The sequence below is a fragment of the Scyliorhinus canicula genome, chromosome 1, assembly GCF_902713615.1.
Source record: "Scyliorhinus canicula chromosome 1, sScyCan1.1, whole genome shotgun sequence".
Classification (NCBI taxonomy): Eukaryota; Metazoa; Chordata; class Chondrichthyes; order Carcharhiniformes; family Scyliorhinidae; genus Scyliorhinus; species Scyliorhinus canicula.
The window spans coordinates 233,442,278-233,454,858 of NC_052146.1; the positions used below are offsets into that span (position 1 = coordinate 233,442,278).

The window sequence follows — 12,581 nt, forward strand, 5'->3', positions numbered from 1 at the left end:
TGAGCAAAGATGGCTACTCACCTTCGCGGCTCCTCACAGAAACCTCTCCTCCAGCTTCACGCTTTTCAAAGGGGTACTAATCAGTGCTAGCGAGACCACTTGCTGGGAAGGCCTCTGAGTGACAGGAGGCCGTTTGATATGCGGTCGCTCTCTGGAAATGGGGCTAAAGTGGTGACAATTGGTTTCTTGCGTCGCCAAGGCGAGATCCCAATTTTGCCCACGGGAACGGGCTGATTGCATCGCAATCTGATTGGCACCTAGCACGGATCTCATTTTTGGCGCCTCCCGCTATTCACCGGCCTCGCTACGCTTCAGCGAGTGCGCAATGAGGCTGGAGAATCTCGTCATCAGTATCCTTGGCCAGAGGTGGTGAGGATTCCAAGAAGCTCTCCTAGCTTGTTGTGTGCCCATTCCTACTGTTGGTGCTGGGTCTCCTCCATCATTGGCATCACAATAGAATGCCTGACAGCCTCCAATAAAGGTAAATGTGAATTGCTAGAAGCACCTTAATCCCAATTGCAAATAGTGTAGAGAGAGCACTGACAGGTGCAGAGGTTTTCAACAATTAAAATCCAGAACACTTCCTGGATCAAAAGTCAGAGAAAACCTTTACATTGTAAAGCTTTACCCGAAAGCAGCAGAGGATCCCTTTCAATTTAACCAGTCCAAAGATGTGCGGGTTAGGTGGATTGGCCATGTTAAATTGCCCTTAGTATCCAAAAAGGTTAAGTGGGGATTAATGGGTTACGGCGATAGGGTAGAGACGTGGGCTTGAGTAGGGTGCTCTTTGTAAGGGCCGGTGCAGACCCGATGGGCCGAATGGCCGCCTTCTGCACTGTAAATTCTATGATTAACAGCAAATAACAACCATGCTGGCTCTGTTTGTGGGTTGTAGAATGGTCAGTTGCTAGGCTGGGGTCAACCAAAATGGCATTTGAATTCTTGGAACCAGCACAGATTTTTGGTTTGTAAATTGATATACATCTTCTGTCAGTTTTGGGCAGGAACATGCACTGCATAAATTAAAACCTGCTCAAACATCACTTCTGGTTAGTTCGCTGCGATTTCTGTCCGCTTTTTTGTTTGGAAATTTCTGAATCCTGAGCTTCCTGTTTACACTGAAAAGTGAGGCAATAGGCAGATGGAGATTGTCCCCTCTGTGACCAATGCACTATAAATGCTTGCAACCAAAGTGTAAGCTGTCGCTGTTTTGATGAAGTTCACATTTTTGTTGTTTAAATTCTATTGTGCTAACTCAAATGACCAAAGTTCTAGTTTTCCAATATCCTTTTTCTGACAAAAAAGGCTTCTTTATTTCACTCCTAATTGATCTAGCCCTGATTGTACACTGGAAAGATGATTTGGATTTTGTCATGATCAATTTTTCAGGATTGTTGGTCTGGGAATGATTTAGTTAGTATATCTGGAATTGAATGCACAAGGGTTACTATCAAAGCAAAGATATTGGTATCCAATGATGTAACCTGAACTTCTTCAATCGTTTTTCAAAAAAAAGGATGCAGATGTCGAGGGATCTGGGTCGAGATGTGCATAAATATAACACGGTAGCACAGTGGTTAGCACTGATGCTTCACAGTGCCAGGGTCCTAGGTTTGATTCCTGGCTTGGGTCACTATCTGTGCAGAGTCTGCACGTCCTCCCCGTGTCCGCGTGGGTTTCCTCTGGGTGTTCCAGTTTCCTCCCACAAGTCCCGAAAGACATGCTGTTAGGTAATGTGGACATTCTGAATTCTCCCTCCGTATACCCGAACAGGCGCCGGAGTGTGGCAACTGGAGGATTTTCACAATAAATCAATTACAGTGTTAATGTAAATCTACTTGTGACAATAATAACGTTTTTTATTATTATTAAATTATTGAAGGTAGCACGACGGCTTGAGGGAGTGGTTAGTAAATCATACAGTATCCTCGATTTTGTTATTAAGGGCATAGGGTACAAGAGCAAGGAGGTTACGCTGAACTTGTAAAAAGCACTGGTGTCACCTGAATTTCAGTTTTGCATCCAGTACTGGATGCCACAGTTTAGGAAAAATATAAAAACATTCAAGGGTTTGCAGAAGAGATTCATGAGAATTGTTCTGGATTTGCGAGCAGACCAAGCAGGCCAGCAGCACGGGTCCAATTCCCATACCAGCCTCCCCGGAATGTGGCGACTAGGGGCTTTTCACACTAACTTCATTTGAAGCCTACTCGTGTCAATAAGCGATTTTCTTTCACTTCATTTCATTTCAACTTCAGTTATGTAGAAAGATTGGAGAAATTAGGAGTGTTTTCCTCAGAGAAGAGATATTTGAGAAGAGATTTAATAGAAGCATTCAGAATCATGAGGAATCTGGACAGAGTAGATGTGGAAAATCCGTTCCTATTGAAGGAAGGATCAAGGACGAGAGGATGAAAGAAGCAATGAAGACTGGAGGATAAACGTTTTCATGCAGTGAGTGGTTACGATCTGGAATGCGCTGCCTGATATTTTAGTGGAGGCAGGTTCAATTGAGGCATTCAAGAAGGAGTTGGATTATGATGTGAAATGGAAGAATGTGCAGGGTTATGGGGTTGCAGCATAAGTGAATTTGGATAGCTGGAGGAGATATGATGGGCCAAATGGCCTCTTTCTGTGCTGTGACAATTTTTTGATTTGGTGCCTTTGTGTCCCTTGGTGGAATCTCCTACCAGAGCTTACCCTATTCCATCTTTTTTTCACCATTTAATCAGGACAATTGAATTGGGTGGGATTCTCCAGCCACGCCCACCTGACGATCAGGAATTCCTGCCTTGGGTCAACAGACCTTTACATGGTCCATGTCCCGCCCATGGCGATCTTGCGGCGGGCAGGGCGGAAGAATTTCTTCTCAGGGCAGAATTCTCTGCTTCCCGTCACTAAGATTGGGAATCCCGAATGGGCGGAGAATCCCACGTCTGCCCAAAGATGGGATCGGCGGCGGGTGGCAGACCTGTCCCTAATCTCCGCTCCCTCCATGCCGGCCATATGGGCTGCACGGCAAGAACATGCAAACAGCTCCCCCCCTCCCCCCAAACGAAAGGCAGGAACTCCACAGGGCAGGTCTTGGTGCAAGTTTTGTGAAGTGCCAGTCCTGGGCGTGATGGATCCTGAAGAGGGTCAAAGGGTTCATGTGCCCCTCTGCCAATCTGCAGATGGAAGATCTCCCAAGAGTCTTGGGGGATGGGTGGGCTCAGGCTGTGGGTAGGTGGTTGACCCCGGGACCATCCGCAGTCATGTGTGTCCTGTGTCTGCAGTTAGAAAATAGGAAGTGAAAGTACTTTGGGGATTTTTTGAAGTGACCAGCAGTTGTCAATCAGAACAAGGATGTTTATAAACATCCACTTCAAAGTTTAAACAGGCCAGACACGGATGATGACTTTGAACAGAAGCTGCTTGAGATCATCATGCCAAGAGTTCAGGATGGCAGCCCAAGTCTAGTAAGTGCAGGGAGACCAGCGTGGTCGCCACTATCCATAATTTAGCATAGTAAATGTACGTGAATATCACCTCGGCAATGCTCTGAGAGCCAGCAGGATATAGTCCCGATTCTCCGCTAGCAGGAGATAAGGGAGAACACTACAGGGATTCACTGATGAATGAAACTGCTTTCCCTGGATTGGTGGGAAAATATGCTTAGTTGGCACCTGCCTATCCCGGTTGGCTGTTGGGTCGGGGCTGCGTAGTTTCCCCACATATTTGCTCCCCACCTACCAATCTCGGTTTCTGATAACTCCACAGAGAGTTGGCCAACTCTCAAAATAGTTTTTTTTCCACTGTTGGTGCCTCCCTAAAGCACTGTAAATGTGTACCTACACTAAATGAACTGCAGCAGTTCAAGACGGAGACTCTCACCACCTTCTAGAGAACAATTGGGATAAGCAACCAATGCTGACTTTGCCATTGACGCCCACACCCCACGCAAGAATGAACTAAAATGGGTTTATTTGGAACTGTTCTGTTCCACCTCTTGGCATGCAGGTCACCACATTTATGCTGAGTTCCATCAAAGAGTATTTACCTCGTGTGGATTGGGCAATGCAGAAATGGCAAAGAACTGACATAACCAGGTCTTCCTCATTTACTTTGTTCCACCAGTTTCCCATTATGGTGGGTAATTGTAAAACCTCTCTGGAATTTCCCATGGAAGAAATTGGACTCAATAATTTGCAACGTAAGTCATTGCCAAGCAATCAGCTGCTGGTTCTCTGGCAAAGTCTCACTTCCTCCCCATTGACCAAGGGAGGCTAAGGCTGATTGCAGTGACTTTACCACTATACTAACTGAGATTGTGTACCTCAGCACAGGTAAGGAAAACCAGCGCCCTTACAGGCTGGATCGACTTCGGCATGAATTTTCAGTCTCCAGTCGGGCACGCAAGTTGGGAAGATTCTCAATTCCACAAACCGACTTGGGATGAGGGAGGATTGTGGAATGAAGGAGGAAAGAAATAAAGAGGGACCCCGGATGGTCCTAATTTCCTTAATGGGGCATGGGTATTAATGGAAGTTGAGCCCTCAGCCCCTGAAACAGATCGGAGGTTACCAGGTGCGGAAACGGGCTGTATGAAAGGCCCACCTTGGTGAGCCGGGAGTAAATGCCAGTTATCAAAAAAAAAACACAGCTCTCCAACCGTCACGCTTTATACCCCTAAAGCCCCCTCTGTTTACCCCAAGGCCCTTGCAAATTTAGCGCCAAATCATGTACAACCCACCTCCTTCTCAGGCTTATGTCAGCAGAAATCCAGAGGTGAGATGAGTGTCTCTCCTAGACATCAAGGCAGCATTTGACCGAGTATGGCATCAAGGAGCCCCAGGAAAACTGGAGTCAATGGGGCTCAGGGGGCGATCTCTTCCCTGGTTGGAGTCATATCTGGCACAAATAAAGATGGCTGTGGTTATTGGAGGTCAATCATCTCAGCTCCAGGACATCACTGCAGGAGTTGCTCAGGTCAGTGTCCTCGGTCCAACCATCTTCAGCTGTTTCATCAATGACCTTCCTTCCATCATAAAGTCAGAAGTGGATATGTTTGCTGATGCTTGGACGGTATTCAGCACCTTTCGTGACTCCTCAGATTCTGAAGCAGTCTATATCCAAATGTAGTAAGACCTGGACAATATCCAGGCTTGGGCTGACAAATGGCAAGTTACAGTCACACCATACAAGTGCCAAACAGTGGCTACATCCAAAAATCTAATCATCGTCCCTTGACATTCACTGGCATTACCATTGCTGAATTCCCAACTATCAACATTCTGGACCTTACCATTGACCAGAAACTGAACTGGACTAGCCATGTAAGCACTGTGGCTACAGGCTAGGAATCGTACGGACTAATTTGCCTCCTCGCTTCCGAAAACCTGTCTACCATCTACAAGGCTCAAGTCAGGAATGTAATGGAAAACTCTCCACTTGCCGAGATGAGTGCAGCTCCGATAACATTCGAGGCTTGATACCATCCAGGGCAAAGAAGCCTGCTTGTTTGGCATCACATCCACAAACATTTTCTTCCTTCGCCGCTGATGCACAGTGGCAGCAATGTGCATGTACAAGATGCACTGCAACAACACACCAAGGCCCCTTAGACCGCATATGCCAAACCCACTACCGCCACCATCTAGAAGGACAAGGGGCGAAATTCTCCGACCCCCAGCAGGGTCGGAAAATCGCCCGAGGCCGCTGAAATTCCCGCCCCCGCCGTGGCAGAAATTCTCCGCCACCCGGGAATTGGCGGGGGCGGGCAATACGCCGCACCGAGCGGCGAGCCCCCTGCGGCGATTCTCCGGCCCACGATGGGCCGAAGTCCCACTGCTGGGAGGCCTCTCCCGCCGCCGAGGTTTGAAGCACCTCTGGTAGCGGCGGGATCGGCGGCGCGAGCGGGCCCCCGGGGTCCTGGGGGGGACGCGGGGCGATCATACCCCGGGGGGTGCCCCCACGGTTGCCAGGCCCGCGATGGGGGCCCACCGATCAGCTGGCGGGCCAGTGCCGTGGGGGCACTCTTTCCTTTCCGCCGCCGCCACGGCCTCCACCATGGCCGACGCGGAAGAGAATCCCCCAGCGCGCATGCGCCGGTGGTGACGTCAGTGGCAGCTGCCGCTGACATCACCACCGGCGCATGCGCGAACCGGCGAAGGCCTTTCGGCCTGCCCCGGCGGCAGGCGTCAAAGGCCGCTGGTGCCGGTTTTGGCATCAGTCGGCGTAGTGCCAACCGCTCCGGCGCGGGCCTAGCCCCTCAATGTGAGGGCTTGTCCCCCATTCTCCGCACCTTTGGGGAGGCCCGACGCCGGAGTGGTTGGCGCTACGCCGGGACCCCCCGCCCCGCCGGGTAGGGGAGAATCCTGCACCAGGTCAGCAAATGCATGGGAAAACCACCACAACCTTTAAAGGCCCGGAGATTTAAATGTCTCACCAGCTTGACAGTTCTAATCAGTTTGGCAGTTCCAATGAGTTTCACAATTCCAATCAGATTTAAATCCTTTGACAATTCGACAGGTCCAATCAGCTTGAAAGTTCCAGTGAGTTTATCCCCTTTTTATGCATTCATGCCTATTTTTAACAATCCCAAAAAGCACCAGGGTTCTCCAGACGTTGCCCCTGGACCTTTCCAAAAGCGTATCCTGCCTCTCTAAAAGTGTATCCTACTTTTCCAAATAACTTTGGCAGATTTAGACCTTTAGTGTAAAGCCCACCAGCAGTGTTATGGACATCCGACCAGTAAAACCTGGATCTGTTTGAAACAAACTACATTTTTACATGCGCAGCTACCTCCATGAAATACAGATGTGCAAACTGCAACCTGTTCCCACCCCCAGCAAAAATAGCAGGCGTCGAGTTGGGAGTGGGACTTCAGGAATCTGCCTTCCAACCCTCTCCACCTTTACAAAAATTCAGACCCAAGTGTTACATTACAGGGAATAGTTAATTTCTTAAACTGTAATTACTATACATATTTTCTTCACATCAGTTAGAAATTGATTAACAATACTGATCTGAGCAGTTGAGAGTCCACTGCTGGAATAGTTTATAGATTTTGTGGTGCTTTCCGACTAAATGAACTACATTAATGAGCTTCCTATTTAGTACTGTATGCAATTTGTGATGAAATTATTACTACAAAAAGCAGGAATTTAGCAAAGTTGCACAGCACAATGATGGTTACATTGGAAATATTAATAGTTTGCAGAAAGATTTAATGAGAAGGTGCAGATTAAAAACTAATAATTTTAATGGGCTTAAAAAAACATGCCGCCTGGTCTAACACACTATAAAACTGCAAAAATTGATCAAAGGCCTGACAGGAAGTTTTATGTGTACATAAGTAAAGGCTGACAAGAACCTGCTGTGTGTGCCAAAGGTTCCCATGATGGAAAACTGAAACATGGTGCTCACTGACCACAGCGTGAGCCTTGACACAGGTCGTAAATAACTTTGTGATATATGACCACATTAAACAGCCGACTGGTGTATTAACAGCAGTAAATCTGTGACAGGAGAAATGCTTGGCACTCAAGACCTTGTCTTTCTGATATTAGTTTCAGATTAATAGGGGTAAAGCAAACACATCAAATCACTAGTAGACTTTGATTTCATAAACCTTTCATATATTTTCTTCTCAGACTTGCTTATATAGATGCAGAGTTCAGAACCATTAAGCTGAAGGCTGAGGATTCTGCAGGTCGAGACCATATGATCACAATTAAATTAAAATCAAAGGTGAGGCACTGGTAATGGATTCAAAGATAGAGCGTTGGGATTTCTTTTGAACTGTAATTTTGTATATTAAGAAAAATCAATATCAGATACAGGGAGATGGATTTATTCACTATGGCAACTTGTTTCTAGATATTGTTTGGTCTTGCATTTTCATCCTACTTAAGAGTTTGAGGTTTTAAACCAAAGATATAAAATGGCCTGGTTCACAATTGCATTTATTTGTTTTTTGGGGGCGATTGATGCTATAGCCAAATGCTGGGATTATTCAATATAAAATAATTAAAGAATCAGTCTTGATCATTTGATGCTAACTTAAGAACTCAAGCAGTTATGTGTAGCGAGCAATTATTACTTGGAATTAACTTCTTAGAGAATTAGAAGAAATATTTAAGGGATGACAATAGACATATTTACAGGATTTTTAAAGTTTGGGATACATTTATACAAAAAATAGATAATTTATAAACGTCTAAAATGATGTAGTTCATACTTCTACTTTGAGGATTTATTTTATGTACACCTGCCGTGCAAAGTAATGTACAGAAATGGGTGTTGAGAAAATATTCCTGAGGTAGTATTGACAGGGAAATTATATCGGGTCTTGGGCCGTCCCTGCTCCCCCTCCCCACTTTACAATTGACTAGACCAGGGGACTTTGCTTGACCTGACATGAATATGTTGTTTCAATTATTTTTCTTAGCTTTCCATGTTGCTCTAATTTAAATAGTCCCTGTTGATTTTAAAAGGCAAAAAGCTCTATATACCTATCAAGAAAATATTTTGCAGGTAATTTTGCCTCTGTCCATGATTAACCAGCCATGGAATGTTCAGTCTTGCTGTGGCAGAAGAAGTTGAAGTTGTCAGTTACCCTGTAACACATACTTTTCTTCACAAATTAAAGGAATTGACTCCTTAGAGTACTGGACTGCATTAAATTAAAAACTCTATATGTTATTTAGTTGTGTCTCTGTCATTGAAAGTTGACTATGAAGCCAGAATGCTCATGTGTAAACCTTGTGGCAGGTGACATTGAAACTTGGTGGCTAACAAATAGAATTCACACCATACACTGGAAGGGAAGTATTGCCATTTTCCATTATAGATTTGATTGTGGTAAAGAGTAATAAAATTGCTAACATTCTGATTTAGGTCTTTATGCAGACTACCTCTTTGCTGCTGCCTTGTTTGTCTTTTCAGCAAAAAAATGATCATTCCATGTAAATGTGCAGTGATAGACAACAAAGTGTAAAATAATATTTTTAGAAGCAAAAATCAGTTCCACCACAAAAGGAGTAGGAACATTTGCTTGTTTCCCATTTGAGCCTTGCCTGGATGAACATTAAACAGGAACTTTGTTAGCAATTGGTTTCAAACCTTTTAGCATAGCTTGCAAAATGGATGAGGAATCTAATAATAAAATATGTACAGGAGCTGTTGAAGTAAAAAATATATAGATGGTGTGGATTGTTTTAACTTCATAGAGAGCATAAAGTACATACTTGCAGAAAACAATCAGATTGTGTTGGTTGATAAAGAAGTCTGATTATGTATACAGACTGATATAATTTGAAGATTTGTTTCAAAAATGTGGGTTTGCGCATGCTTGTGCTACAAAGCCTTTATTTAGAAAAATAATCACCTTTTTGAACAACAGGATATTGGCTTGTTTGTCAATGTTGAACTCACCAGCAGAGGGGCTGGTTTAGCACAGGGCTAAAGAGCTAGCTTTTAAAGCAGACCAAGGCAGGCCAGTAGCACGGTTCAAGTCCCGTATAAGCCTCCCCAAACAGGCGCCAGAATGTGGCGACTAGGGGCTTTTCACAGTAACTTCATTTGAAGCCTACTTGTGACAATAAGCGATTTTCATTTCATTTCTAGAGTGAGTTCTAGTTTTCTATGGCTCAACCACAAAAATTTCAGGATTAGTTTGTAACCTATTTGTATTGTGTCACCCAGCTGTGTATTTTTTAGCCATGTGCTCAAGTTCGACCTTTGCTTTTATATGTAAGAACAGGAAACTTTTATTGTAGGAATTAGGCACAGCATTGACTGCTTTCGATGGTAGTATATTCTCCAGATACGTGTCCTGAGAACGGAGAGAGGTGGAATTTCTGTTAATTTAATTCTTGCTTTAAATATAATACGCATGTGAATGACTATTAGGGAAAGACTTTTTGGAAAACAGTGTGGTTCAGCTGAACCGTTTATATGCAATTTTGGCACAAATGAGTAATTTGATAAGTATTAGCAGTCTTAGCATTTTTTATTGCCTCCAACACAAGCTAAGAGGCACTGAGATCACTGGTCAAGCCCTTCTGCTTTGGTTGAAATCTCCTAACTCACCACAAGCCAGGTATTGAATGGGACGACTTCTTATTCTTTATGACTCTCAACTAACTATTGTGGAGTCATGGAGAGCTAGCTCACCCAGTCTTCTGGTTGTTATGCATGTGGCATTTAAGAAATTATCGTGTTCGTTATTTTTAAAGCTTGCACTTCTGTTTTATAAATTGCATTTCATTTGCTAATCTGGAATTTATGACTGCTGGTTGTGTGATGACTGCTGGTTGTGTGATCACTGACCTGAACGGGAGATGTAAGAGAAAGAAGTGTGAAAACTGACATAACTAAAATGGAAGTGTATCACTTTGAGACATGTAATCCAATGATATATGCAGATATGTATGGATAACTTAAGTGTGAAAACTAACCTACACTTAGTAATTAATGAGGATGAAATTCCTTCAAAATAATTTAAGAGATTTTCCATAAACGAGGAGGAAACTCTTGTCCTAATGGCTTGCAGTTCAGAGGTCTGATTGTTAACATTTGGTATGAAGGCATCAGCAACCTGTTCCTTATTTGATTTTTATCTTTATCTTCAGTATCCAGTTGAATCACCCGATTGCTCCGCAGATTTTCCGATTCCATTTGTGATTTCTTGGACACAACAGGTACTGGTCAAATTCTGTAAATATTCTTTTACTGTTGTTAGTCTTTATTATTGTGCTGAAAATGTTCTTGTCAAGGGAATATTCTGTCCTCCTAAATTAGACAGACTATATAAATCCTATCCTTAGCTAAATCGGCTATTGAAATGTTTTTCTCAGCTTATTCTTCCAAATAAGAGGTTGGCTCATCTTAATAGCCGGTTGCTTATTTGAGCATCTTCAGTGTTTTGGTTAGTTTATATAATAATTGGCTGAACAATACAGCTGAGGAAGGTACCTGGCCTATACCGTGTTAGCCGATCGTAGCTCGGATGTTGGTAGCAATGTTACAGTTGACTCATATACTGGAAGAGAAACCTTGGTCAGAGTTCCTGATCCTTAACCAGCGACTTCTGCTGCGGTGGTACATGATGGACTTTGGGTGAGGAAACATTGGCCAGAGCTGTGATGAAGCCTCTTTAATCAAATGATATGGAGGCCCAATCAGGTCTTCTGAACAAAATCTACTCGGGTGAAATAACTGAAGGTGACCATACCCACTAAAGGAGTATCGGAAGAAGTAAAGAGGTAAGAAAATCGGCAAAGGGAGAAAAATCAGTGTACTTTATATTAAGTGACCCCGACTGACACAGTTGCTGACATCAAAATAGACAACAAGCAATTGAATAGAATTGTTATTCACTGATACCTGTACGAGATACAGCTGATGGAGTGGCCGTTTTCCAATTTCTTGCCTCAGGAAATGCCAATTCTATTATACAATTGTCTGTAATCCAGATTTAATTTGTTTTAGCAAGTGGATATACTCATATTTTCTCCAGTTAGGATTCCTCAGTTCAACTTCTGCATGCAGCTGGTCACCCCCCAGGAAGAGGAAAATCATTTTTTACCACTATTCCTTTAAAAAATTTGACATGTATCTGTCAAGGGAAACTGTTTGGTGCTGTACTGAGTCTCAATCTTGTCCAAACACTTCATTTATTTCTTCCTGCTGTTAGCATCAGATAGGTCTGCAGATCTGTGCAGCTAGAAAATATTCCCTTTTCCTGGTCGCATCTTTGTTTTTGTTTCCATAATCCTAACCTTCCCTGCAGTGTTTTTAAAAAAAAATAAAAATTATTTTAATATTGTCTCATAATTTCCAACAAATATCCTGCTGTTGATTTTATTCCAAAGGCTGGCCCTACCTTCTGTCCCATCCAAATGTATACAACAGATTGACTTCTGACTTTTAAAACAATCTTTGTCCTGTTGCCTTCCCAGTTGGTTATGCGCCCCCTGATTTTTAAACAAATGAAAATTGTTCGCCAGATAACGTGGTGAATTCTGGATATTAAGGATTAGATCAATTGTCTTTTTTGTGGAGTTGTATTAAAATTGCAAATTGTTAGTGTGCCGAGATTACCATGTACCGAGCATGGCAAGTGTACTTCCTCCGAGAAGTCAAGAAACTTCTTTATTGAAGCCTCAAAACTCTTGGTAATTAATAATGGGGGATGGTGTAGAGAGCGGAACAAAATAAATAAGAGGTTGGGATTTTCAGTGAAATCGGCAAAGTCTGAAAGCGGGCGGGGAAACCTTTGTTTGACCCATCGATGGCATTGGCAGCTTTTCATCCTGTTCCGTGTTCAACTTAGTGGAAAGAATTGAGATGCATGCGTTTCACGTCAAATCGCTAGCAGGAGCCTCTGATTTGATCGCCCTGCCATGACCTCAGGCCTTCTGTAATCCGGCATATTTAAAAGGCAGTCCTGCACACAGCTAACACTCTTAAGGGATCGACAGCAGGTGGAAAGTCATGCTGCCCCAAATTTAGTGGTGACTCTCTTGAGCACCTATTGGAGGCAGGTGGAGGCCTGCTGCAATGTTCTCTACCAAGATGACAAATCAAACATGGGA

General features: G+C 43.7%; 1 protein-coding gene across 7 annotated transcripts in view; it reads left to right on the forward strand.

Moving 5' to 3' along the window:
• fancl (FA complementation group L) overlaps positions 1-12,581 on the forward strand; it is a 102,385-nt gene that overhangs the window by 48,324 nt on the left and 41,480 nt on the right. For all 7 annotated transcript variants that reach the window (XM_038809346.1, XM_038809355.1, XM_038809400.1 and 4 more), the window contains 2 exons: positions 7,635-7,731; positions 10,617-10,685. In XM_038809346.1, the coding sequence (XP_038665274.1) occupies positions 7,635-7,731; positions 10,617-10,685 (166 nt within the window). The remainder of the gene's footprint in view (positions 1-7,634; positions 7,732-10,616; positions 10,686-12,581) is intronic.